At 42.8% G+C, this 27,253-nt stretch overlaps 1 protein-coding gene across 2 annotated transcripts in view; it reads left to right on the top strand.

Moving 5' to 3' along the window:
• The first annotated feature begins 1,156 nt into the window (after positions 1–1,156).
• Positions 1,157–27,253, top strand: part of RASSF1 (Ras association domain family member 1) — a 56,644-nt gene continuing 30,547 nt past the window's right edge. The window contains exon 1 of one of the 2 annotated variants that reach the window (XM_054976894.1): positions 1,157–1,954. In XM_054976894.1, coding sequence (XP_054832869.1) covers positions 1,624–1,954 — 331 coding nt within the window. In that variant the 5' untranslated portion in view covers positions 1,157–1,623. Of the gene's footprint in view, positions 1,979–27,253 lie in introns of both variants that reach the window. The other variant, XM_054976892.1, reaches the window with a different exon arrangement.

Genomic DNA, 27,253 nt, shown 5'->3' with positions numbered 1-27,253 from the left:
GTGAGGATAAAATAGAAGAGAGGAGAATGATGTAAGCTGCTTTGGGTTCCCATTGGGAAGGAAAGCAGGATATAAATGAAGTAAATAAATACAGCTGAAAATAATGGGAGATAGATAAAAGCTGGCTGGCTGAAGTATAGGAAAGAGAATGAAACAGGAAATTGAAGATATAGGGGCCTAATATATAGAAATGAGAAATTAAAGCTTTTCACAGCACAAGAAAGTAAGTAACATTACCTGGCAAATCAAGCCTCTTTTAGAGACAAGGTTTTTCCTCCATGCAGTTGGCAACTGCGTCCACAAGACATTTCGCAGCCTCTCTATACGAGATGCTTGGGCGTGTTCATGAAGTGCCAAGAGATGCAATGTTAGACTGGAAGTGTAGTTTTAAAAGACACGTGAGAAATCTTGTGTAGACCTAACCTGCTTCAATTGCACCAGAAATAAGGATGTCACGTTTTTCTAGCAGAGAAACTGTCCTTTTAGAGCTGCTCGAACCTCGGCAATTCAGCAAGAAAGTTTCCCTTCAGCAAAAAAAACACCCAGATTCACCTGTTGATGTTCTGCCTATCCTGCCTTTTAGACATAGGCACTCAGGGGAGGTAACCCTTGAATAAACCTAGAAGAATAACGGTTTAAAACTGCCTGCACTTCGCTCCCAAGCTTGGCAACTACCCTACTCTCCCCGAGTGGCATCTCAGGGCCGTGCGGTTTACTCTGCTTTCTTTCCTCCCAAACTTGACGTCAGGCTCTGGCCTCTTGAAAGGCTGCGGTTGCCTGCTTCAAAACTAGCAGCATTGCTATAGAAACGGCTATAGAGGGCGAGCAGGACGGAGCAGGGGTGGGGTGGGGGCTATGTTCGCGGATCCCACCCGTAGGATGCTTGAAACGAAACCCTCGCGCGGTATCGTTTGCTGGTCACAGGACAAGGGAAAGCTCTTCTTGGAAAGCACCTTCTCTCCGGCATCTTTAAAAGCACCTTCTATCTCCCTCCCGCCCTTTTCGTGCCTCAGCTTGCCTTCCCAAGCCCCTCGGGTAACACTGCACAGCAGAGCGCCCTCTCTTTCTTTAAACGTGTCCAAGGAAGGGGGATGCTCCCGCGACTCGTCTTTTCTTCCGAAGGTGCTTTAAGGCGGGAAGTAGGGAGGGGTGTAGGCGACAGCCCCCAAGCCCACACAGCTGAGGCGCCGCCTCGGCTCTCTTCTCCCCCAGTGAGGGAAAGAGACGTGAATGAAGAGGAGGGGAGTCGGAACTTTTCCTTTGCTTGTTTGCGCGCAAAAAGCAGCGAAAACGGCACTTCTCAGGCCCAGCTTGAAGGAATGTGAGCCTCGCTGCCTTCCTCTCTGACACAGCATGATTACAGCCAGCAGGGACAAAGCTAAGAAGTCAAGACAGCTGTCCCGCTTACTCCAGGGAAGAACTGGGGGTAGGGGGGGAGATCTCCATTGAACTCTCCTCTTCCCAACAAAGATTGTCTGTGGCTCTTCTGGCTGTTTGGAGAAAGGCAGAGAAAAGAGTCCGAACAACGCCGACGGGACGGCAATGATTCTCGGGCCCTAATGGGGACGCTGAGCCGCTTACCAGGCCCTCTTCTCTGTAACAGCGTCTCCACTGGTAGTGGCCATGAACCGGTCTACGGACCAGGAGATGATCGAGCTGAAGAACCTAAATCTGGAGAAGCAGCTGGACCTGACTCGAGGCCCGCGAGGCACGTCCGAGCGTCCCGTCCGGCTGGAGAGGGCCAACGCCTTGAGGATCTCCCCCGGGAAGGTGCCTGAGATCTTGAGCCGCGTAAGGCAAATTCGCCTTCTGGGCGGCCAGAGCGACCCCAAACTGACCGAGGAGCTGGGCGAGGGGCACATCTTCAAGCCCTGCACCCAGAGTCAGCCAACCTGGTGCGATCTGTGCGGGGAGTTCATCTGGGGCGTGTACAAGAAGCGACTGCAATGCATCCGTGAGTACCAGCGGGCAGCACGAGGTAGACTTTGCCAAGTTAGCTCTTGCAGGGGTTTCTGGGAGAAACGGAGAGCGAATAACCTCGGGGGGCCAAGCCGAGGTAGTGTTAAGACATAGCCGACTAAACTACAATAATAAATAGAAAGGCAGCTCACCTGTTGTAGTCCTCTTGGTTTAGTAGGCTATGTCGGATTGCTTTTTCTCTGGCGGGGTTTCTGTACCCTTTAACTGATGGCCAGAAATCAACGGGAGACCGTTTCTATCACTTATTGCTGGGGTTGGGGGGGGAGGCTACATCTGTTGCTTTATGGTTTGCTTGTTTTTAAATCCAATTGTTACAGACAGTACCTTGCCAGAAAAAAGGTAGCAAATCCAATACCAGTCCAGACAGGATATGTTAAAATGCTCTATCTGTTGACCCAGCTGGGAAGCTGTATGCCTTGGGACCTGTAGAAACTCTTCAAGCTCAGATGTTTAAATGAAAAATAACAGTGAACTTGTCTGAACTTTGGGTAAATCATTAATGTCTGAAGAAGGCCTTGATAAACTCCAGAACTGTACAATTATAATATGCCAATTCCAAGCCTATTTACTGGGAAGAAAATCTAGTATCAGTGGAATTTGCTTCTAAGTATGTGTGTATAAGACTGAGGCTGCAGCCAAGTCATAAAGGCATAAAAATAGAAAAGTTTGCATGATCTTTCATAGTCTCTTTATTTCATACATGACTTTATAATGCATGTTGAGAAAAGCCTAGGTTCACCCAGAGCTAGGAGGCAAAGGCCAGCACTGGTGGGGTAAAGCAATCTCTGTTGGGATGGAGCCCAGACCACCAGTGGCTATGTGATTTTCAAACCATGGTGTTTTTTCTGGCAGCATAAGTAGACACAACCACCCCAGCCCTGGGCCCACAGGGGTTTTGCAGTTTTTTTAAAACACCATTTTCATAGTGTTATTTATACCAGCTCACATTGTAACTATACATGCAGCAGGTTCTCTGAATTCCTAGCTTTCATGTTTAAAAAAAAGTTAATCTCTAGCCCATTCCATTGTGGAGATACAAGGAAAAAGGCGTATCTCTGCAATGGAAATTGGCAGAGAATTGATTTTTTTTTAAATTAAAGTTGGGAATTCAGAGAATCTGCTGTATGTATTGTTACAATGCTAGGTTGATATAATGCTATGAACATGACAATTAAAAAGAAAACTAAACCAGGAGGGTTTGACGATTAAAAAAAGAAAATGAAACCAGAAGGGGGAAAAGGAGGAGGAGGAGGAGTGCAGAAAACTCCGAAGATTCTCTTAAAATTCAACAAGATTGCTTCAATATGAATCCCTGTTATACCCTGTCTTGGGGCTGATTGATACAGGTGTACATCACTCTGTATTAGAGGGGTGGAGGCATAGGAGGAAAAACTGGGATGATTTTGGGGGGGAAGGGAGCCCATTTTCCTGACCCCCAAGCTTAAATTTCCAGAACTGCCACACCTCTGTTCAAGATTGCACCATTTGATGACAGCTGAACATCTGAACTGCAATAGTGAAAAGTATTATTGGTGCTGAAATAAAATAAAATAACTGATCTGTGAAGGCTGTTAGACATAAACAAGTCATCTCCTTGTCTGATGGTACAATTATCTTGTGTGATGGAAATGCATGTGTGAATTCACTTTCAGTTGCAAATATTTCCAGATGAGAGGCTGTAGAGAATTCACACCCAATGCAGAGGGATAGTGGTCCTGTCTTCTTTTTTTTTTGAAGTTATAATCAGTGTGGGGCTGAGAGAGCTCCTAGAAGCTGTGACTGACCCAAGGTCACCCAGCTGGCTTCAAGTGGAGGAGTGGGGAATCAAACCCAGTTCTCCAGATTAGAGTCCCTTGTGCTTAACTGAACTGGCTTATTAAAATAATAAGCTATTAATATAAAAAACAATAAGCCATTAAAACAAGCCATGGGGCATAAAAAGCATTAAACTATCCGTAAAACATACCTCAGGCCAGAAGCAGATAATTTTAAAAGCTGGGAAAACGTAACCTCTAATTAAAATATTGGGTAAAAATATATGTTTTGACCTTGCACTTAAAAGGCAATACCAGGCGAGGGGGAAGGCATTCCAAAGGTGAGGTACCACCATCAAAAATGCCCTGTCTCTAGCAGCCACCTGCCTCCCTCTGACAAAACTGGTAGGCTGGGTAATACTAGAGAAGGCAGTGGTAACTATGGCTAGGGCCGGCGCCAGAGTTTCTGGCGCCTGTGGGCACTCGTGCGCACATAGAGCGCGCGCGCACGCCACAGACTGCATGATGATATCATCGTGCGATGATGCGGAAGCTGCTCCGTGCCGCTGCTGCTGCCACCGCCGCCACATGCCCCAGCCGGGCGCAGAAGCTGTGAGCCGCTGCTGGGGTGGCATGCAGAGGCTGCTCCGTGCTCCGCACGCTGCCCCAGCAGCAGCCTGACGGCTTCTGCGCCCGGCTGGGATGTGTGGGGGCAGAGGAGCGCGCAGCAGAGCTGGTGTGGCTGGCTGCAGCTGCTGCTGCGGCCGTCCAGCCCCGTGCCGCCGCCGCCACATGCCCCAGCCGGGCGCAGAAGCCGCAAGCAGCTGATAGGGCAGCACATGGAGGCTGCTCCATGCTCTGCACGCCACCCCAGCAGCGGCTCACGGCTTCTGCACCCGGCTGGGGCGTGTGGCGGCGGTGGCAGCAGCGGCACGGGGCTGGCTGGCTGCAGCAGCAGCTGCAGCCCAGTCACACCAACTCCGCTGCACGCGCCTCCGCCCCCCGACACCCCCGCCGGCGCCTCTCCAGTGCCCTCGCGCCTGAGGCCACCGCCTACCTGTCCTCAATGGGCGCGCCGGCCCTGACTATGGCCCCCAAGCCATTTAGGGCTTTAAAGGCCTTTAAAGCCCTAAATGACTTGGGGGCCATAGTTACCACTGCCTTCTTTAGTATTACCCAGCACTTTGAATGGTGCCTGGAAACAGATGGACAGCCAGTACAGATTGTTCAGCATAGGGATGATTTTCTGTAATCAGCTCTGAACAATAGCCTGGCCACCATATTTTGGACAAATTTAAGTTTCCAAACTGTTTTCAAAGGCAGCCCCATATAAAACACATTATAGTAATCTAACTTGGATGTGATCAGAGCATGAATCAGCATGGCCAGATTATGCTTTTTGAGGAATGGCTGTTGCTTACATATCAGCTGAATCTGATAAAAGGCACTGTGTGCCACAGTTGAGGCCTGAGACTCCAACTGTAGGCCAGGATCCAGAAGCAACATCAAGTTACAAACTTGCTCCTTCACAGGGAATGCAAACCTTCTGATACAAGCTGACTCAGCAGTTCCCAAACAGCTTCTTCATTGATCAGCAGTACCTCAGTCTTGTTTGGACTGAACTTCAATTTATTAGCCCTCTGGACTTCCACAGATCCATCCAACTCAGCTGTTGGGAAAATTAAATGAGTGTCATCTGTCCAGATTCTCAGATGTCCTTTCCCAGTGGTTTCATGAAGTTGCTAAACAACATATGTAGATGTTAAACAGGGTCAAGATGGAGCACTATAGGACAAATATCATAAATGCCATGGAGATGGGGATGGACAACATCCTCCCAGCACCATCTTCTGCAATCTGCCAGTCAAGTAAGAGTAGAACCTCAAAAAAATAGTGCCATCTACTCCTAAGCCTACCAGCCTATCCAGAAAGATAGCATGGTCAATGATATTGAAAGTTAATGAGAGGTCAAGGAAAATAGTGATGTATTCCCCATCAAACAGAGCAACTAAGGCTGTTTCTGTCCCAAACCCAGACCTGGATTCATATCAAAATGAGTCTAGATTATCTATGCCCCTCAAGATCACCTGAAGGTGTATAGCCACCAGCTGTTTGAGCACCCTACCCAAGAATAAACAGTAGGCAGTAGTAATTTAGGTCTTTCAGGTTGAGGAATGTCTTCTTCAGGAGGGGGTCTTATGACCACCTCTTTCAAAATGATCAGAACTATACCCTTCTGCAGAGAAGCATTTATTACCCCTGGGACCTATGCAACCAACCCAGCCCTAAGTAAGTATTGCAAAACTCAGTCCTTGAGAATAATGGTAGGATGAAACATCATGGCCAGATAAGGGTGCCATTTGCCCCCTTATAGCAGACAGACCCCCACCAGCATTCCACCATCCATTGCTGGTGCTCAGTGGAGCTGCAAGGGGAAGCAGCATTAAGCAACACTGCAAGTCACTTCTGGCTGGAACCCAGAAGTGGTGATACTGAGATGCCCTAGGAATTTTTCCAACCTCTCTAATTTTTTTACCATAGAGATTGGGAGGAATTCTACAGGATCTTTTAAAAAAATATATAGATTTTTTTTCTAATATAACCATAACAACTATTTAAAAAATATGCTACAAATGTGTCACGGATCAAATGCATAACAACTGGCCAACAACATTAGTTTTAAAAAATTGAAACATACAATAATACTTTAGAAGTATACAAAGTGATTATTAAAAGTTGTGTCAAAGTTTTGGCTGCTCCAAATTATTAAAGTAATCTAAGAATGGTATCCATTGTTCCAGAAATGATGATTGAAATGATGAATTGTCTATAGTCTGAAGACTATCTGAATCCTTGTCCCACAGTTTCTTTTGCCACACTAGTATTGATGGTAATTTGTTGTTCTTCCAAGATGTGGCAATTAAAGCTTTGGCTGCAGACAGCATAACAAAGATTAATAATTTTCTTATGCTAGGGATCATGGGATCTTCCGAGAGACCTAGTAGGACTGTCCCAGGCTGTAAAGGAACAGTATAGCCAATTATAGATTTAATATGAGAGATGATCATCTTTCAGAATGATTGCACTTTAGGACAAAGCCACCAACAATGAAAGTAACTTCCAGTTTGACCACAATGCTTCCAGCATAGTGGTGAAATAGGTGGCCTGATGTGGTGAAGCTGAAGGGGGGTTAGATACCACCTAGACATAAGCTTAAAAGACAATAGTCTAATATTGATGTTTTGAGAGTGTAGAGTCTTGCCTAGCCAGATTAACAGAGCAATCCTATGCAGAGTTACTCCAGTCTAAGCCCACTGAAATCAATGAAATCCCATATGGTGATGGATTGACTTCACCAGCTACATTCAACTTAAAATAATTAGTTAACTCTGTTTCAACTTGATTAACTATTGAATGGTCTAATAAAAGATTTTTATTATGCGTCCAAAGTGGGTCTTGATCAATTTTTTCATTCAAAATCATTTTGCTTTCTACCCAAGCATGGTCAGACCATATTTTGCGTCCAGTATCAGAGGAGACCATGCAATGAAGTAAACTTGGGGGTGTTAGAAGGTAGGCTATTCTAGTATGGGTATTATGCCTAGCAGAGAAATAAGTGTAATCTTTTTCACTAGTATGATGAAGACGCCATAATGAGAAGTTTTCTAATAGAGTTTTGAGTCTGGAAGGGACTGTATTAATTTTCTTAGGTGTTTTATTAGGTGATGATTTATCTAGGATTGGGTCCAATAAATAGTTACGATCACCGTCGACCAACAGATCTCTTTCAGCAAAAGAAGAAAGAGTAGTTAAGGTTTCCTGGAGAAAATGGAGCTGCCTATCGTTGGGAGCATAGATAGATGATAAGGTAACTTTGGGAGATTCCAAGATGCCTTTGATAAAAATAAAGCATCCTCTAAGATCTAATTTGGCAACTAGGTGATGGAATCTAATATTTTTGGAGAAGAGGATTGCAACCCCCTTGGCCTTAGAGGACCCAGGGGCCTGAAAGTGGAACTGAAAAAAATTTGAATTCAAAACTTGTGGTCTATTATGTTTGTAGTGTGTCTCTTGTAAAAAATAAAATATCTGGGTATTGTTTAGTTAAAGCAGTCATGACGCAGCGGTGCTTGATAGGATTATTTAGGCTCCTGCAATTTAAAGTAAGAACTTTAGCAGTGTCCACCATTGAAGAAGTAGAGAGAGGATTGCCAGAGAGCATATAGATCTGTCAGTAATATAAAGATTAAAGGATCTATTATGGTCACAGCATTGGGTACCCAAAGGGTATGCCAGAGGTGATTCACTGCAAACCATAGTATAAGAGAAGCTTTAATTAGTAAACTGAAGATGAACAAGGCTTCTCTATAACAATCTGGCCAGAAATGCAGATTAAACAGTATAGTGACCCAACAACAAAATTTTTGAACCGTGATAACACATTGAATTCCTTAACATAACTTAAAACCCTGAGAACCCTCCTGCCCCAGGTCCACCCACCCCACCTGCCTTCACCCAGTTGCATAATCCAAAAACCCATTATAAATAAAAAGACCAAAAAAATTTTTTTCCTAACCCTCTGTACGAATGACACGACCCAGGGTGAAGATTCGAACACCAGTCTCCCCCACCGGGCAGTGGTCGTTTTATTTAAGCATAGCCTGTGCATTCTTGCATAATCCCCAGGAACAATGAATAAGGAAATAGATGTCTGTCTTTGCTAACATCCGGTTAACCAGTTACTAGCAGAGACAGGGAAACTGCACATAGCAGAGAGAAACTTTGCATTGTTAAGCATTTATGAATATTAGTGGAGCAGAGTGCCCTTTGGTCAAGGCAGGTGTGCCAAACCGTTGACCTCTTCCTATATTCCACTCTTTTTTCTTTTAAGTCTTAGGAGCAGGAATCAATTTACAACAAGCATTCCTTTTCAGTATCTGACTCTAAGCCAGATTCAACATCAGAAGTATGCAGTTTGTAATAACGCAGTTGTTTGGCTAAAGCTTTGGCCTGAGGGGCCATTAATGGATACATGTGAGGTTGTTTAGCAATCACCCTCGACCCCATAGTTACAAGAGCAGGGAGACACTGTAACAGGCAACAAATTAGAATTAAACATGCTAAAAACCCAATTCCGTATTGGACAAAGAGACCGAGCCATCCGGTAGGCAGCCAGGACCATAATGAGGCCCACCAGGAAGGCAGCAGATCTTGCTTAATATCAGAAGCTAGGTTATGTAAATTGTTCAACTGAACAGATATTTTTTGTGAATTATCAGACACATTAAAACAACACATATTCTTAACAGATTCCCAACCTTGATGGTGCAACAACAGCAAATAATCAATGGCAGCACGATTGTCCAAAAGAGCATGGCGGAGCTCTATGAGCTCAGCATTCAGGGCAGCAATTGCAATAGAAGTTGCGTTTATTGTCTTTGCCAGGCTGCAAGCTATTTTGCTAAGAGTTCGATGGTTCACAATGGTGAGCGCTGGAACGCCTGGAACGCCGACAAGAGAGGCTGCAAGGCAAAAGGTCGAAGCGTTGACTTGCCGGGCTAGCCGCTCCCGCAGGTTATAATCTAAACAGTCATGCAGGGAGGTTGCTCTCCCGGGAGGAAGAAAACAACACAGCACACAAAGAATGAGAAGTGAATTGGCAGTTATAACCGCAAAGATGGCAGCACACAGATTCTCGGGTGTCTCCAGCTGATTGTTGGCCTGCAGGACGTGTTGCGCTTTGCTGGTCGTCCGCTTGACAGACGCACTTAGCAGGAACCCACAAAGGACCTGTAGGGGTAAGATCAGAAGCAAAACCTCAACCCCAGGTTATTAAAGGCATGGTGCCTGGGGTTTGAGAGAAAGTTAATTGATTTAAAGTAAAAAGAACTTTATGGACTTGCTGTGTAATGTTTGCTAAATTGGGGGTTCTATATTTCCCGTTTTAATTGTTTTTGCAACAGGGTTTTGAAGGAACGATTAGCCCGTTCAACAATAGCTTGGCCAGTGGAGTTATAGGGAATGCCATGAGAAAGACAAATATTCCCTTGATCACAAAATTGCTGAAAGGTAGAAGAACAGTAAAGGCAGCTAATTAGTTTGCAAACATAGTGTGAATCGGAGATAAGATAGAAAGGTTGATGGGCAAAGGTGTGAAATGCGAGGATAGCCGCAGCAAGCTCGGCTCGCTGGGGAGAGGCCTGGTTCACTGAATATTTAGTAATCCAGCGACCTTCGCTCTGGTAAACAATGGCTCCTCGGGAGCGGCCACCATCAGAAAAAAACGAGGCCGCTGCGCGCAGAGGCTGAGGAGACTGAAGAGATCGAAGGAAAATAGGTGCTGACTGCAGGAGAGAAAAGCAGTGATCTTTAGGTAAATGAAAGAGGATTTCTCTCACAAAGTCAGCAAGAGCAATTTGAAACTGCAGAGAAGTACGCAGGAGGTGATTGAAATCATGTTTAGGAAAAGGCATAGTGATAGACAGCAAATCATGACCAGTTCGCTCAACAGCACGCTCTTGTGCCATAGCACAGAGATCAGCCGTGGCATGAGGATACGGAAGGATATTTTGGTGAGAGCCATGAGAGAGATACAACCATTCTACAAGAAAGACCTGCCCATGATGCAGCATTAGCCCCGCAGGGATTCTGTTTACACACTGTTGAGCTAAAATCTCATTTACCTTTTGCAAAGCTGCCTGGGCTTGCAGGGGAACAGTAATAAGATCAGTGGGATGTTTCGCAGTAGTAAGTAAGGAAAACAATGGGCTCAAAAGATTGGGAGGTAAAGAAAAACAAGGTCTCACCCAATTAAGGGTGCCTAGGAGTTGCTGCAAAGCTACAAGTGTGAGGGGCTTTCCTGTTCAAGTTGGGCTGGTAGGTGTTGGTTGTACACCTCCATCCCCAGGAGCCTGACATTCTGCTGCAAAATGACCAGGGTTGCCGCAGTTAAAACATTTCCCCCCAGACTTTATACCCTGGCGGAGAGCAGCAGCAAGCAGAGAGGCTTGATGTGAGGGAGTTCCTATATCTTGGCAAGCTCTAATCATTTCTGCCAACTCCGGGTTTTTTCCCAGACCTGTGATAACCCTTCGGCAGTCAGAGGTAGCATTCTCTTTAGCTAATTTAATCAACAGCTCCTCTTGGGCTTCAGCGTTATCAACTTGATGCTTAAGGGCTTCCTGCAGGCGATTGATAAAATCTGGATAGGGCTCTGTGGCTTTCTGGCGAATGCTTGAAAAGGTCTGAGACGGCTTGTCAGAAGCTGGAACCCGCTGGAAAGCATGATAAACACATTGCGAAGCAACCTCCAGCGTAGCTGCAGGTAAGACTATCTGATGATTAGGGTCACTGAAATCTCCTGCCCTATAGAGTTGCTCAGCAGTGTAAGCTCCGCCAGAATTGGCGCCTCTTAGTACACACTGCTGGCAGAACTCACTTTCCCAAACCACATATTGTGCAGGAGTTAAAAGCATGCAAACCGTGGTTTTCCAATCCTCCGGAACTAGGGTATGATTATGCATGACAGCTTCAAGCATGCCTTGCACATAACCGCTTTGCAATCCCATATCTCGAATAGCTTTCCTCAACTCAGTAAGAACAGGATAAGAGAGAGGCTTATATTCCACAATCTGGTGGCCCTGATCATCAACCTGATCAGTAAGATGAACTGGGCAGATAGCAAGCATTTCAGTTAATTCTGCCACATCCTCGGATTTTGCCTGCCTGAGCTCACGTTCCAGAACCTCTCTCACAAGGCGCCCTGGGACTCCTCCAGTGGAAGGTGGAGGATTAAAATCTTTACCAGGAGGCACAGAAGGTTGTGGAGGGGAGGAGGAGCTGAGCGGTGCTGGAGGAAGCAATTGCACATCAACATACTTTGATGGGCATTCCTTAGGTGGGAACGGGTGGGAACTTCTCCACTGCATGCCAGCATTGGTGCCAGGTATGCAACAACTCTACATTAGCTCGTGGCGGGGCATGAAGAACCTGGCCGATTTTCTCCCAGTCCTTGAGGCGGAGAGAACCCTCCTCAGGGTACCAAGGGCGCAGCTTATTAAGCTCCTGAAACAAGGAGCGAAGTTGACTAGAAGTCACGGTCCTGCCGGACTTCTGAACCAGGAACCGGAGTTCCTCTAGATGCCTGCGCTGGGCATGTGAAAATTGTCCTCCCATACTCACCAATGAAGAGGTCACTGAGACAGCGACGAAGGAGTGCACTCAAGGGGCCTATGCCAGGCATTGATGAGTGGGGTCCCTGTTCGGGCGCCACATGTAGGAATGACATGACCCAGGGTGAAGATTCGAACACCAGTCTCCCCCACTGGGCAGTGGTCGTTTTATTTAAGCCTGTGCATTCTTGCATAATCCCCAGGAACAATGAATAAGGAAATAGATGTCTGTCTTTGCTAACATCCAGTTAACCAATTACTAGCAGAGACAGGGAAACTGCACATAGCAGAGAGAAACTTTGCATTGTTAACCATTTATGAATATTAGTGGAGCAGAGTGCCCTTTGGTCAAGGCAAGTGTGCCAAACCATTGACCTCTTCCTATAACCCTCAGGTGTGAGGTTAATTCATGAAAATCTTTGGACCCTGGTCCAAAAAGGGGGAAACTACTAGCTGTTCCCTGTCCAAGATGCCCTAATCCTGGGGGGGGTGGGGTAACAAGGACTGGAAAAAAAAATGAAAATGAAACACATTTTCGTTCAGCAACCCCATTCCTGTTCCCGACAGCAACTATTTTTAACTGCTAACCAGACTACAGTAAAAGGAAAGTTTACAGTGATGCAGTTTAAAGCACTATCTGTGGGAAACCAAATAGTTTACACTGGTTGCTTGACTGGAATCTTGCTTGTCTGAAGTCGTTTTGATAGCCTGTCTACGACAGTTGATGAAGACTTGGCTGATTCATCATTGTTAGATTCCAGATCTAGAGAGTGCAGGAGTGCCATGCCAGAATCCATGTCAGATGTTTGGAATGTCTTGTCTGTTGTGATGGACAATCGAGTTGGAGATGTGATTCCACTTATACCTGATACCGGCTTCAGAAAGTGGCTGTGATTTCCTTGAGATCTCATCTTTACTGAAGAACTTCTAGGGAGAGATCTGAAAACCTTGGCCTCTGTTTTATTGAATTGAAGCGAACCCTTGCCACGGGCTTCATAAAGAATATTTTGTTTGGTACGGTAATAAAGGAAATGAGCCACCATGTCTCTGCAGAAATTAGGTCTGTTATTAGGAGGGGAACCAAGTCTATATGCTTTAGTAATTATTGGAGCCACCTCTTCTTCTAGATCTAGTGCCTTTGCAAGCCATGATGATAAGAACGCACAAAGATCAGTGTTCTCTTCAACCTTTTCAGCCAGGCCCCTAACTTTCAAATTGTTCTGGTGCTGGTTGATCTCCCATTCAATTAATTTCTCTTGTAGGTTTTTCTCCGTACTTTGGAGGTCTCTGACTTCCTCTTGGAGGGTGACACCCAGCTCCAAGACTGATTCAGCAGTTTGAGCCACGGATTTAATAGAGTTCTTTAAGTTAAAGAGAGAGAGGCTCAATTAGGCTAAAAAGCTTTTGAAAAAGGGCAAGCAGGTCTTTTATTGAAACAGCAGCCTCCTCACTGAAGTTTTTACCTTCTTGCTGTGTGTCTGCCATTTTGTCTGAGCTCGATTTTGCGGGGCCCAAATGTTTTGCGGGCACCCCTGGTGAGGAAAAGGTCTTTAATTAACTGGTTCTGACCCTGCGGGATTGTTCTGAGTGCCAGATGTCTTTCTCATCATTTTAAATCGCTTGGATCTGGTTATCAGGGCCCGATCTAGGGTTGCCGGCGCCCAGGGCAACCCAAGTCTGGCTACTCGCACGCCACGCAGCGACCGCACGCTTCCGGCACTGCATGATGATATCACTTCCGTAACATCATCATGCAGGGAGGAGCGTGCCAGCTGCCCTGGCATGCTGCGTTGGTGGAGGCAGGACAGGCGAATGGTGCAGGCAACCTCCCAGCCCCCTGCGCTGCCATTCACCTGCCCCGCAGGACAGGGGGCATGCAGCAAACCAGATGCCCCTGTTCTGCGGGGCAGGCAAATGGCACGGGTGGCCTCCCAGCCCCTCGTGCTGCCATTCACCTGCCCCGCAGGACAGGGTGCGTGCGGCAAGCCGGCCGCCCCCTGTCCTACAGGGCAGACAAATGGCGCAGGCAGCCTCCCCGCCACCCGCGCTGCTGCTCGCACGCTCCCGGTGGCTGGCAGCTGCGCCTAGAGCGCTTTTAATAACAACAACAACATTCGATTTATATACTACTCTTCAGGACAACTTAATGCCCACTCAGAGCCGTTTACAAAGTATGTTATTATTATCCCCACAACAAACACCTTATGATGTGGGTGGGGCTGAGAGAGCTTTGAGAAGCTGTGACTGACCCAAGATCACTCAGCTGGCTACCACATTTAGACACTGATTTAGGATAGAGATAACTACATAAGAGGGCTAAATTATTGACCTATCGAGATAGGGGTAATCAGCATATTGATGACATCCAACCTCACAGCTCTAGATAATTTAATAGCCTAATAAATGATGTACAGCATACATAACAAAATAGAGCCTAGTGAATCCCATAATCAGGGAAGCAGGCAAGTGAATCTGTAGCTATTCTTTCCATTTAAAAAGACTGAAGACAATGGAACTCTATGCCTCTAGCTGCCAGCTCCATCTTCCAACGATGTAACTGGATGGAGTGGTTCACAGTATCAAAGGTTGTAGAAAAGTCTAAATCAATAAAGTAGACACACCATGTCTTTCTGCAATTGGAGATAATCCATCAGAGTAACTACTGCTGTCTGAAACTGAGCTGGAAGCCTGATTGGAAAAAACCTCATTTATCTTTGCCTGGAATTGTGCTGCTACTACCTTGTCCAGAAATTGTAGGTTTGATACAGGCTTATCCTGACAAGATTTAACCAGCCAGCCTCATTGTACAGCTGAATCAAACAAATTGGATTGTTAACTATGAAACTTGGTGTGTTTGTAAATTTTTATTGCTGAAGTTTTTAAAAAAAAAATTGGGGGAACCAGAAGGGAATAATTGAAGCAGTAGATAAAGCAAGGTCACACAATGCAGATTGCCTGAGGGAGCTAAATGACAATCCTGAAAACACTCCTGGGAATAAGAGGTCTAAGTAGACCTCTTCAGGTTTGTTTCCTTAAGCATTTTCAATTCTGAGATTGTTTGTATGAAATAGTCCTGAAATCAAAGGTAACTCTGCTTCTACAGGATATACAATTGATTGAAAGCAGGGTTTTATTTATTTATTAGTACCTTGCCTTTTTCCAGAGTGGCTGACATTCTCCTCTCCTCTATTTTATCCTCAGAACAACCCTGTGAGGTAGGTTAGTCTAAGAGTGTGTGACTAGCCCTGGTGGCTCAAGGTCACCTAGCAAGCTTCCTTGGCAAAGTGAGGATTTGAACTTGGGCCTCCCAGATCCTATTCCAGTGTTCTAACTACTAGGCATCACTGGTTAGCAACTCCAAGATAAATTAGATTTATGGTGCAAATGATTTAATTCTTATTCACTAAAATTGTTAATGGCCATGAATAAAGATCAAGTGGTAACAATTCTAGACTAATTAATTTGAAATAAAAGGGTCTGGTTTTTGTACATCTTGGTGAGTGAGATATATACCAACATAAGCTTAATTCTCCAAATGCCTGTAATTTAGAACAGGATGCTGCTTCAGTCACTAGAGGGTGTCAGTGTGTTTCAAGTCCTTTCTAGGGAAAAAGAACAGAAAAAGAATAGGCCAAGCAGAGGATTCCAGAAAGGAATCTTTTCTGGAATCTTTCTAAGTTTAAAATGAGAATTCTTTACAATCTAAAGATTATAAAAATAAAATAACTAATATTGTAGCATGATCACATGATTCCAGAAAGGAATCCTCTGCTAGCCTGTTTTAGCAAAACAGAAATATAATGAGCAAGACCTTAAAGACTAACAAAATTCACACTGCAATATTATTTCATTTCTCCCATACTACAACAATCATTTTGAAAACACAACAGAAATAAGAACTTAGCAAGCAAAGATATCTGAGATATTCATATCCTGCTATTGTCCCCCATATGCACATTTTACTATTGAACACAGAAGGCAGATAAAGAAAACAAAAATTGAACATATTAGTTTACATAAATGATTATATTATTAAGTGCTTAAGTATTGTCAGGCTGAGAACTAGTTAGGCTCAGCTGCATTTGCTGAGAGATGTTGGTGCTCAGGAGGCTGTGTTGTGCTCTGGCCAGGATCCTGCAAGGAAGTATCATACCGAGCGCTTTGTTCTAAGTCTGCAGGGAGGTGGTGTGCTGCCTGGGTGAAATGTCATTCCTGTGGTGGGGAGAGGGTCCTGAGGGAGTATGGGCCTGGATTTGTGTCCTTCCTGGTGGGGGCCTAGTAGTGATCTCTGGGGCAGGTGGCAAAGACTGGCTTGCAGACTCTGACTGGGCAGTCTCTGGTGCAAGTGGGACATGATCAGCAGGTGCCTCTGCAGCATCATGCCTTCCCTGATTCCACTGCTCCTCCTGGTTCTCTGGCCCTGGTTCCTCAGGCTTGTCCTCTGATTCCTCCAGGTCAGAGTCACTGGCCTGGGCTGAAGGCTGGTCAGAAGAAGTCATGATATAGTTTTTTATTCAGTTGGTAGGATTGCCATATCCCCCAGGGACCAAACTGGGGGGGGAGGGGTAGTGGGCAGGGGCAACCTGCAGCTTCTCTGTTGTGCTGGAAAATGAAATAATTTTCTGCACAACAGAGGAATATGGGAGTTCATCCGCTCCCCCCCCCCATCATCTAAGTGAATAGGGCCAGGTGGGGGCAGGGGATGCCCTGGGTGGGGTTTGGCATTGGCAAGTCTCTCCATTGGTGATTTTCTTTTAATCTCCAAAATGCTCCAGTTCATTGAGGCCCAAAATCAAGCAATAGAAGAATCTCTTCTTCCATTAATAATTAGTAGATAATAGAGACTTCCGGTTTGGGATTCATGGAGGTCTAACGCAGCTCCATTTGTGGAGCTGACCGGATTGCCGTTTTAACCGGCCGGAGGGGTGAAAATAACCCGCGGCCGACTGCTCTCAGGCGGGGAGCAGGCAAAGAACGCTCAAGACCCTAGGGTGAGTTAGATCTCGGACGAGGGGGGGCTCTACACAAGGAGTCTCCCCCCCGATCCTTGAGGTCCCACCTTGCGACGGGTCGGCTATAATCTCTGCGGCAATTTTGGGGCCAATTCGGCTGGCATAAGACCTACATACCCAAGCTTCGATCGGGGAGGGAAGTCGAGAGGAGAATTTAAGATCGAAACAGCGATTACAACCCGAGAAAGCTGGAGAGAAGGTAAAGATCGCTATCTCTTGAAACGGGACAGATTGACAAAAACAGAGAGGAAAGAAAGTAGACTTTTAAACTGCAACAGACTAGCGAAAAGGAGGTGAAGACTCGGCAGGAGTTGTATTTTAAAAGAGACTAAGTTTAAAGAAGTTATTACAAAAATCGGACTATTGTTTTGAATACCTGTGGTTTTGGAGCTGTGGGAAAAAGACACCATCGCGAGACCTGCTGTGGGAAGACGGGAGACAGGAAGTGCGTAACAACAATAGAGTGGCTGGAGGGAAGCGGCCCTTGCCAAAGGACAGGAAGTGGGGAATCGCCATCTTTGAAAGTGGAAGGGTCGTGGCTTCAGCGGAAGAGGAAGTAGGCCATCTTGGATTATAATAACATAGAGAAACCATAGAGAAAAGACGCCCGACATTTTGGATATAAAAAATTAATTTTGGCAAAGATTGGGACATTTAAAAAAAAAGGAAAACGTTTAATTATACGCCACGGAGCTGAGGAAGAGAGCAGATTCGTGGGAGCGAGCTAAAGCAAGCCCCACGATGTCGAAAAAAGAGTGGCAATCGGCAATAGAAAACTTGGACAAAAAACTTATAGACATGATGAAAGAACTTAAGGACACGAAATTGGAGCTTATTAAAGAGGTCAAGGAAGTTACACAGACAGTAAAGTCGGAGCTGTCAGAAGTGAAAAAAGGTGTGGAAACGATTAGCAGTGAATTACAAGGAACGCAGCAGAGAGTTAAAACAGTAGAAGACGCGATGGAGAATTTAATAGACACGCAACAAACAGAGATGAGGCTGGTGAAGGGGAGGATGTCAGTTGCAGAAACTAAACACATGGAGAAGCAGCTTCGTTTTCGTGGTCTGCCAGAAGTGGAAGGGAAGTCAGCGCAAGAACAGATGACTGAGGTGTTGGCTGATTACCTGGGGAAGGAGGAGGAGGAAATTGTGGCTATCCTAGATGTGGCGTATCGTGTGAACTCGAGAATTGCAACCCAGAGGAAACTACCAAGGGATGTGATTGTGCAGTTTACAACTAGAAATATGAAAGAGAGGATTGTGACCAAACAATTTCAAGATCCATTGGAGATTGATGGCAAGACGATTATTATAATGAAGGAACTGCCCAGATCAGTGTTATTGGACAGGAAAAAATATAGAGTGCTAATTCAGACTTTGAAGGACATGAATATCAGATACAGATGGGAGTTACCGGAAGGAGTGTCCTTTGAGTTTGGAGGGGCAAAAAAACGCATCAGATCTGAGCGGGAGATGGAGAGATTTATCAAGGACAATGAAAAAGACTTACCAACAAAACCATGAATATGGAGTGTAAAGTATTATCTTGGAATGTAAATGGACTAAACTCACCGAATAAGAGAAAAAATATTTTTCATTGGCTACTAAAACAAAAATGTGATATTGTTTGTTTGCAGGAGACCCACATTAGAAAACAGGATGTAAAATATTTAAAATCTGGAAAATTGGGCAAAGAATTTGTAGCGGCTTCCAACAAGAAAAAAAGAGGAGTGGTGTTGTATATAAAAGAGGAGCTGCAGCCAAAATTTGTTATGAGAGATGTGGAAGCTAGATTTGTAGCAGTGGAATGTAATTGGAACCTAAAGAGAGTGTTGGTAGTCGGACTTTATGCACCTAACGGTGCAAAGGAAAGCTTCTTTGAGGACTTAAGGAAGCACCTAGACGATCTTGTATATGACCAGATAATTCTTGCTGGAGATTTCAATGGAGTGACAGATCTGGAACTAGACAAAAAGACTACAAAAGCACAAAAGAAAAGAGGACTATTGCCAAAGCTTTTTTTTGAGTTGATTCAACAAGAGACTCTCGAAGACGTATGGAGGAGAGAATATCCTAAAACCAAACAGTTTACTTTTTATTCTGCAAGGCATCTTACATTATCAAGAATTGATATGATCTGGGCCTCAAAGGACTTAGTGCTATGGACTAAGGAGGTAGAAATAATGCCGATGGTAGGCTCAGATCACAACCCAATTATGTGGAAATTTGGAAAAAGGAGAAAAAGGAAAGCCTGGAGAATAAATGAGGACCTGTTACAGGAAAGTGAGAATATGGAAACACTGAGAAGAGAGACTAAGTTTTTTATACAATACAACGTGAATAAAGAAGTACCAACCAGTAAAGTTTGGGACGCGTACAAGGCGGTTGTAAGGGGCATACTAATGGACTTAAATGGTAGAGCAAGGAAAAAGAAAGAGGAGAAAAGACAAGAGATTGAGGAGAAAATAAAGGCCAAAGAAGTACAGTTAAAAAAGAGACCAGGGAAAAAGAAAATACATCAGGAAATCAAAATTCTTCAAGAACAGTTAACAGCAATGAGTAACAAAGAATTGGAGTGGAACCTTAAAAGACTGAATCAAAAAGCTTTTGAGGGTGCTAATAAACCTGGGAAATATTTGGCATGGCAATTAAAGAAGAAAAGGGAAAAGAAAATAATAAATAAAATTTGTGAAGAAAACAAAACGTATTTGGAGCAGACTACCATTAGCAGAGCCTTTTATAAATTTTACGCTAAGCTGTATAATAAAAAAGAAGTAAACAAAGAATCAATAGCATCATATTTGGAGAAAACCAAACTTCCAGAGATCTCGGAAGCTTGGAGAAATAAGCTGAACAGTGAAGTAACTGATGAGGAAATAAATATGGCAATACAATCCGCAAATCTAGGAAAGGCGCCAGGGCCAGATGGACTTACGGCTAAATTTTATAAGACAATGGCCAATGAACTGGCACCATTCCTAAAAGAGGTGATGAACGGAGTTTTTAGGGATCAAAGAATTCCAGATACTTGGAGCGAAGCGAATATATCATTGATCCCAAAAGAGGGCCAAGATCTGACTAGCGTGAAAAATTATAGGCCTATATCACTACTCAATAATGACTATAAAATTTTTGCGAAGATATTGGCGGAGAGATTGAAGGGGTGGCTCTCGGAAGTCATAGAGGAGGAACAAGCAGGCTTTTTGCCAGACAGACAAATAAGAGACAACTTAAGGACAGTGATCAATGCTATTGAATACTACGACAAGCGTTGTGACAAAGAGGTTGGTTTCTTCTTTGTAGATGCTGAAAAAGCGTTTGACAATTTAAACTGGGACTTTATGTTTGCCACTATGGAAAAGCTACAACTGGGAGAAAGATTCGTCAGAGCAATTAAGGAAATCTATAGAGACCAGACTGCAGCAATTGTAGTGAATGATGAATTGACCAAAAAATTGACGATTAGTAAAGGAACAAGACAAGGTTGCCCGTTATCTCCATTGTTGTTCATTTTAGTATTGGAGATTCTGATGATACAAATTCGACAAGATGAGGAAATACGAGGAATAAAAATAAAGGACTATTCATATAAGGTCAGAGCATTTGCAGACGACATAATGTTAATTGTAGAAGACCCACTGGAGAACATGCCAAAAGTGATAGACAAGATCAAGGAGTTTGGAGATTTGGCAGGTTTCTTCATTAACAAAAAGAAGTCAAAGATATTATGCAAAAACATGACTAAGCAGAAACAACAATTGTTAATGGAAACAACGGATTGTGAAGTAACTAGTAAGGTGAAATACTTGGGAGTTGAGCTGACTGCAAAAAATATAGATTTGTTCAAGAATAATTATGAAAAATTATGGACTCAGATAGAGAGAGACTTGATCAAATGGAATAGATTGAACCTGTCATGGTTGGGCAGGATTGCAGCAGTTAAGATGAATGTGTTACCAAGAGTAATGTTTTTGTTACAGACAATACCAATCATCAGAGACTCTAAACAATTTGAAAAATGGCAGAGGAAAATATCAGATTTTGTTTGGGCAGGCAAGAAGCCTCGAGTGAAAGTAAAAGTTTTACAAGATGCAAAGGAGAGAGGCGGAATGCAACTGCCCAATCTGAGACTTTACCATGATGCAATCTGCCTAGTTTGGCTAAAAGAGTGGATGACATTAAAGAATAAGAAACTATTAGCCCTAGAGGGATATAAAAAAATTTTTGGATGGCACGCATACCTATGGCATGACAAAGTAAAGGTCAACTCGATGTTCCTGCATCATTTTGTAAGGAGAAGTCTATTTACAATCTGGAAGAAGTATAGAACTTACCTACAAGAAGGAACCCCCTTGTGGGTGGTTCCATATGAGGTGATAGATCCGAGAGCTGTGGATAATGAACAACAATGTTTAACGTACAAAGAAATAACTAAGATTGAAGTATCTAAACTTAGAATAAAGACGCAAGAGGAACTATCACCTAACTATGATTGGTTTCAGTATAGACAGATTAGAGACTTATACAACTCAGACTTTGCAAAAGGGGGCATACGAACAGAGAACTCGGAACTAGAGCAGACCCTTCTTAAAGAAGACAAGAAAAGAATATCCAAGGTATACCAAGTATTGCTGAAATGGTATACTGAGGATGAGATAGTTAAAACACAGATGGTGAAATGGGCTATAAATTTCAATAAAGAAATAACAATGGAGGCATGGGAATACTTGTGGAAAACTACAATGAAGACAACGACATGTATCAATATTAAAGAGAACATTTTCAAAATGATCTATCGTTGGTACATGACACCAAAGAAGATTGCGCTAGGGAATTTGAATACTTCTAATAAATGCTGGAAATGTAAGAAACATGAGGGCTCCCTCTATCATATGTGGTGGTCGTGTGAGGTAGCTAGGCAGTTCTGGGGGGAAATAATAAGAGAAATGAGTGAAATTTTACAGTTTCAAATAAATAAGAACCCAGAACTCCTGCTGCTAAACTTGGGAATGGAGGGAATTCCAGCCCATCATAGGACGTTGATTTTTTATATGACTGCAGCAGCTAGACTTTTGTATGCGCAGAAATGGAAAGTACAAGAAGTACCAACTATTGAAGATTGGATCTACAAATTGCTGTATATGGCTGAAATGGACAAGATGACAAGAAAACTGAGAGATCTGGACTCAGGGCAGTTCAACACAGACTGGGAGAAGCTGAAACAATACCTGGAGAAGAAATGGGAGGTGGGAGGAAAACTGTGGCAGTTTGAGAACTACTGAAATATAATAAAAGTATAAAAGAGAGGGGTGACTTTACCGGGGGAGGAAGAGAAATGTGAATTTATAAGCAGTTAGATTAATTGATTGAGATATATATAGATATGTATAGGTCAACTGATAGAGAATAATTAATGATAAGGTTTAAACATGAGGATTGACTAACTAACAATATTTTCTTTCTTTGACAAGATTTATATGTACCAAACTGAATGTATAGAAGAGTTAAATTGATTGAGTATCTGAGGAGTTATATAGAATTACCATAAAAAGTTGAAATGAGTAATATATAGAGAACAAATCAAATTGTTTGATTTAAATGTGGGAAATTTTTATGGTTTATGATATATAGGTTTATATAGAATTATTCAAAACTGGAAAATGGGATAAATTGTTTATCTAAAGACGTATAGTTTGGGTGTATAATAATTAAAGGAGTTAATGATGCACTGCTTAATATAATGGAGAATGTATATCTGTTTTAGACAGAGGAATTTAATAGAAGTAAGGGAAAAGGGACAGAGGGTGGGAAAGCTGTTGGAAGTCAACAAAAGGGGGGGAAAGGGAGGGGGTTAGAAACGAAAAATTAGGGGAAAATTGATTGTAATGTAAAAATAAAAATGTTCTAACCCAATAAAAAATTTTTCAAAAAAAAAAAAATAATTAGTAGATAATAGAAGAACCAGCCACCAGTTAATATCTTTATAATGAACAATCAAAGCGAGAAAACAGGATAGTTCCAGATAAATTAATTAAGTCTTCTGCTAACATGAGTTAAATCACTCTTGCTTCAAGATATGCAGACTTCAAGTGAAATTAATGGCTTTCTTCTTAAAGGGATAGAAGATAGGCTTACTTCTTAAAGGGATATCCCTTTAAATTAACTGACCACACACTGGTAACACAAAAATTATTGACACTTACTCTCAATACATTACTTTTATATTTTGACCTAGTAGTGCTTAACACTTTTTCTGTTGATGTGTTTCTAGAAGCCATAAGACAACTAGGAAGATATTCTTGTGAGAGACTAATTTCAGTTAAAGTTCCATCCTGTTCTCCAGGGCAATTAAAGTTATAAGCTTAAACTATACTGGATAGACCCTGAGGTCTAGCAAGCATAGCACTCTTTCTGATAAAGGTGACATTGTGCTACAACAGCATATAACTGACATTAGATATTCCTCCCACAGGAGCATATATTCTGCACAACAGCTCCAACCCATCGAAGCTGAGAATAATCAAAGCCCCTTAAAATGAGGCCTTTGTCATGGCAGGCATCAGATTATCTGCCAAGGAAAGGTGATGCCTTGGGACAGAGAGGCTTTTCATGCCTCTTCCTTTGAAGAGTGCGTGGGGACACACTATCGTTTTTCCTGATCCATTCTGTCTTTCTGTCAAGAGGATACATTATGCAAGGCACAGCCTCATTAAAGCAATGCCCTTAAGTGTAGGCCACATTAAGCTCAAATACAGATAAGTTTAAAATGAGAATTCTTTACAATCTAAAGATTATAAAAATAAAGTAACTAATATTGCAGCATGATCACATGATTCCAAGAACAGCTGACCCAGGCACAAATCTATAGTGTACATAAATTGCCTAGAGTACTTTTGGTGCAGCAGGGAAGCCAAGATGGAATAAATGTTAACAAAAAGTTACAAGATATTTTACTACTTATACATATAATGCACATGAACTGTGAGGCCTTGTTAAGCAACCTGCCTGCTATTTTGTATATAGTTCCATGGGAAGGGAGAGGCTGAGAAAATAGAATGTTCAAACAGAGGTTAAACAGGATTGGGCCGGGGGGCTGAGGATGGAGGTCTGAGACTGCACATGAGAGTTTTTATCTTAAGACATCTGATAAATGAGTGATAATCTCAGTCTGTGCACACTGGACAGACTTTTATATGCTCAAGTTAGCATTATTGCAGAAAAAAATTATGCATCAAGTGGTTCTGAGGAAAGCTGAACACAATGGGAAAGGTTGGTTGGATATTTAGAATCCTAGGATCATAGGGTTGGAAGGTACATCTAGGGTCATCTAGTCCAACCCCCTGCACAATGCAGGAAATTCACAACTACCCACCCCCCCAACTGCCCTAGTGACCCCTGCTCCATGCCCAGAAGATGGCAAAATACCTCCAGGATCCCTAATCAAACTTTTATTTAACTTATACTTTTCATTTACTGATTTAAGGACCTGAAGGAAGGTATTGGTCATGGATATCTTTAAACATATAGTATGTTATAATCCTACCTTTCCTCCAAGGAGCTCAGGGTGGCATACATTATTTTCCCAACTTCCATTTATCCTCACAATAACCCTGAGAGTGACTGGTCCAAGGTCATCCTATCCAGCAAGTTTCAGGACAGAGGGTGGATTTGAATGTGGTTTCAGTTTTGTATTATATTTAATCAAAGTTAATTGATTGTTAAAAGTTTGCTTAATTGATTGTTAAAAGTTTGCTTCAATGTAAATGTTTTTAGACAACTCAAAACATATAAAGTGCGTAAACAGAAGCAACAAATACTCATGTGAATCTGCCAAGACCTTCAGTTGGGAAGGCCCGTAGGTGATCTCTAATGTGACATGGCACAGTATCAGCTATCACTGATTGTCCTCCTGGGCTGGGTGATGGTGGTAGAGGCAGGATAAAGTCCATTAGGCTGACTGCACCTTTCTGAGTTTACCTGGGGAGGCAAGTGATGATGGCAGCTAGGAACTGCAGCTTGACAGCATTTGCTTGCATAGGCATGCACTCACTTTCTAGGTTGGAGAGCAGGGCCTGAAGAAAAATGTTCTGTGCCTTTAGAGGAGGCTTAATGTGCAGAAATGGGCTGCTGAAGCTTTCCATGGCATGGAGGTAAATAACATCACCTAGTAAATAAACATCTTGTTAAGCCTTTGTTAAAGGGACAGGACTCTTTTTCTCTAAGCAGCTGGCAATTCTATTTTTTTTTTGAAAAAAATTTTATTGGGTTAGGATCACATGTTTACACATTACAGTCAATATTCCCATTTCAGCTAACAGCAATGAGTAATAAAGAATTGGAGTGGAATCTTAAAAGACTGAATCAAAAAGCGTTTGAGGGTGCCAATAAACCTGGGAAGTACCTGGCATGGCAATTGAAGAAGAGAAGGGAAAAGAAAATAATAAATAAAATTTGTGAAGACAACAAAACGTATTTGGAGCAGACTACCATTAGTAGAGCCTTTTATAAATTCTACGCTAAGCTGTATAATAAGAAAGAAGTAAATAAAGAATCAATAGCGTTATATTTGGAGAAAACCAAACTTCCAGAAATCTCGGAAGCTTGGAGAAATAAGTTGAACAGTGAAGTAACTGACGAGGAAATAAGTAAGGCAATACAATCTGCAAATCTAGGAAAGGCGCCAGGGCCAGATGGACTTACGGCTAAATTTTATAAGACAATGGCCAATGAACTGGCACCATTCCTAAAAGAGGTGATGAATGGAGTTTTAAGGGATCAAAGGATTCCAGACACTTGGAGTGAAGCGAACATATCATTGATCCCAAAAGCGGGCCAAGACCTGACTAACGTGAAAAATTACAGACCTATATCGCTACTTAATAATGACTATAAAATTTTTGCGAAGATATTGGCGGAGAGATTGAAGGGGTGGCTCTCGGAAGTTATAGAGGAGGAACAAGCAGGCTTTTTGCCAGACAGACAAATAAGAGACAATTTAAGGACAGTGATCAATGCTATTGAATATTATGACAAGCGTTGTGACAAAGAGGTTGGTTTCTTCTTTGTTGACGCTGAAAAAGCGTTTGACAATTTAAACTGGGACTTTATGTTTGCCACTATGGAAAAGCTACAATTGGGAGAAAGATTCATCAGAGCAATTAAGGAAATTTACAGGGACCAGACTGCAGCAATTGTGGTGAATGATGAAGTGACCAAGAAACTGACGATAAGTAAAGGAACAAGACAAGGTTGCCCGTTGTCTCCACTGTTGTTCATTTTAGTATTGGAGATTCTGATGATACAAATACGACAAGATGAGGAAATTCGTGGAATAAAAATAAAGGACTATTCATATAAGGTCAGAGCATTTGCGGATGACATAATGTTAATTGTAGAGGACCCATTGGAGAACATGCCAAGAGTGATAGATAAGATCAAGGAGTTTGGAGACTTGGCAGGTTTTTATATCAACAAAAAGAAGTCAAAGATATTATGTAAAAATATGACTAAGCAGAAACAACAATTATTAACGGAAACAACGGACTGTGAAGTAACAAGCAAAGTGAAATATTTGGGAGTCGAATTAACTGCAAAGAACATAGATTTATTCAAAAACAATTATGAAAAACTATGGACTCAGATAGAGAGAGATTTGATTAAATGGAACAGACTGAATCTGTCATGGTTGGGTAGGATTGCAGCAGTTAAGATGAATGTGTTACCAAGAGTAATGTTTTTGCTACAGACAATACCAATCATCAGAGACTCTAAACAATTTGAAAAATGGCAGAGGAAAATATCAGATTTTGTTTGGGCAGGCAAGAAGCCTCGAGTGAAAGTGAAAGTTTTACAAGATGCAAAGGAAAGAGGCGGAATGCAACTGCCCAATCTGAGACTTTATCATGATGCAATCTGCCTAGTTTGGTTGAAAGAATGGATGACATTAAAGAACAAGAAACTACTAGCCCTAGAGGGATATAAAAAAATATTTGGATGGCACGCATATCTATGGCATGACAAAGTAAAGGTCAACTCGATGTTCCTGCACCATTTTATACGGAGAAGTCTGTACATGATCTGGAAGAAGTATATAGAATTTATCTACAAGAAGGAACTCCCTTGTGGGTGGTTCCATATGAGGTGATAGACCCGAGAGCTGTTGATAATGAACAACAATGTTTAACGTATAAAGAAATAACTAAAATTGAAGCATCCAAACTTAGAATAAAGACGCAAGAGGAACTATCACCTAATTACGACTGGTTCCAGTATAGACAGATCAGAGACTTATATAACTCGGACTCTGTAAAGGGAGGTATACGAATAGAGAATTCGG

Source organism: Eublepharis macularius, chromosome 4 (assembly GCF_028583425.1).
Source record: "Eublepharis macularius isolate TG4126 chromosome 4, MPM_Emac_v1.0, whole genome shotgun sequence".
NCBI lineage: Eukaryota > Metazoa > Chordata > Lepidosauria > Squamata > Eublepharidae > Eublepharis > Eublepharis macularius.
The sequence above is the reverse complement of the archived record's forward strand: the minus strand, read 5'-3'. Positions and strand labels throughout refer to the sequence as shown.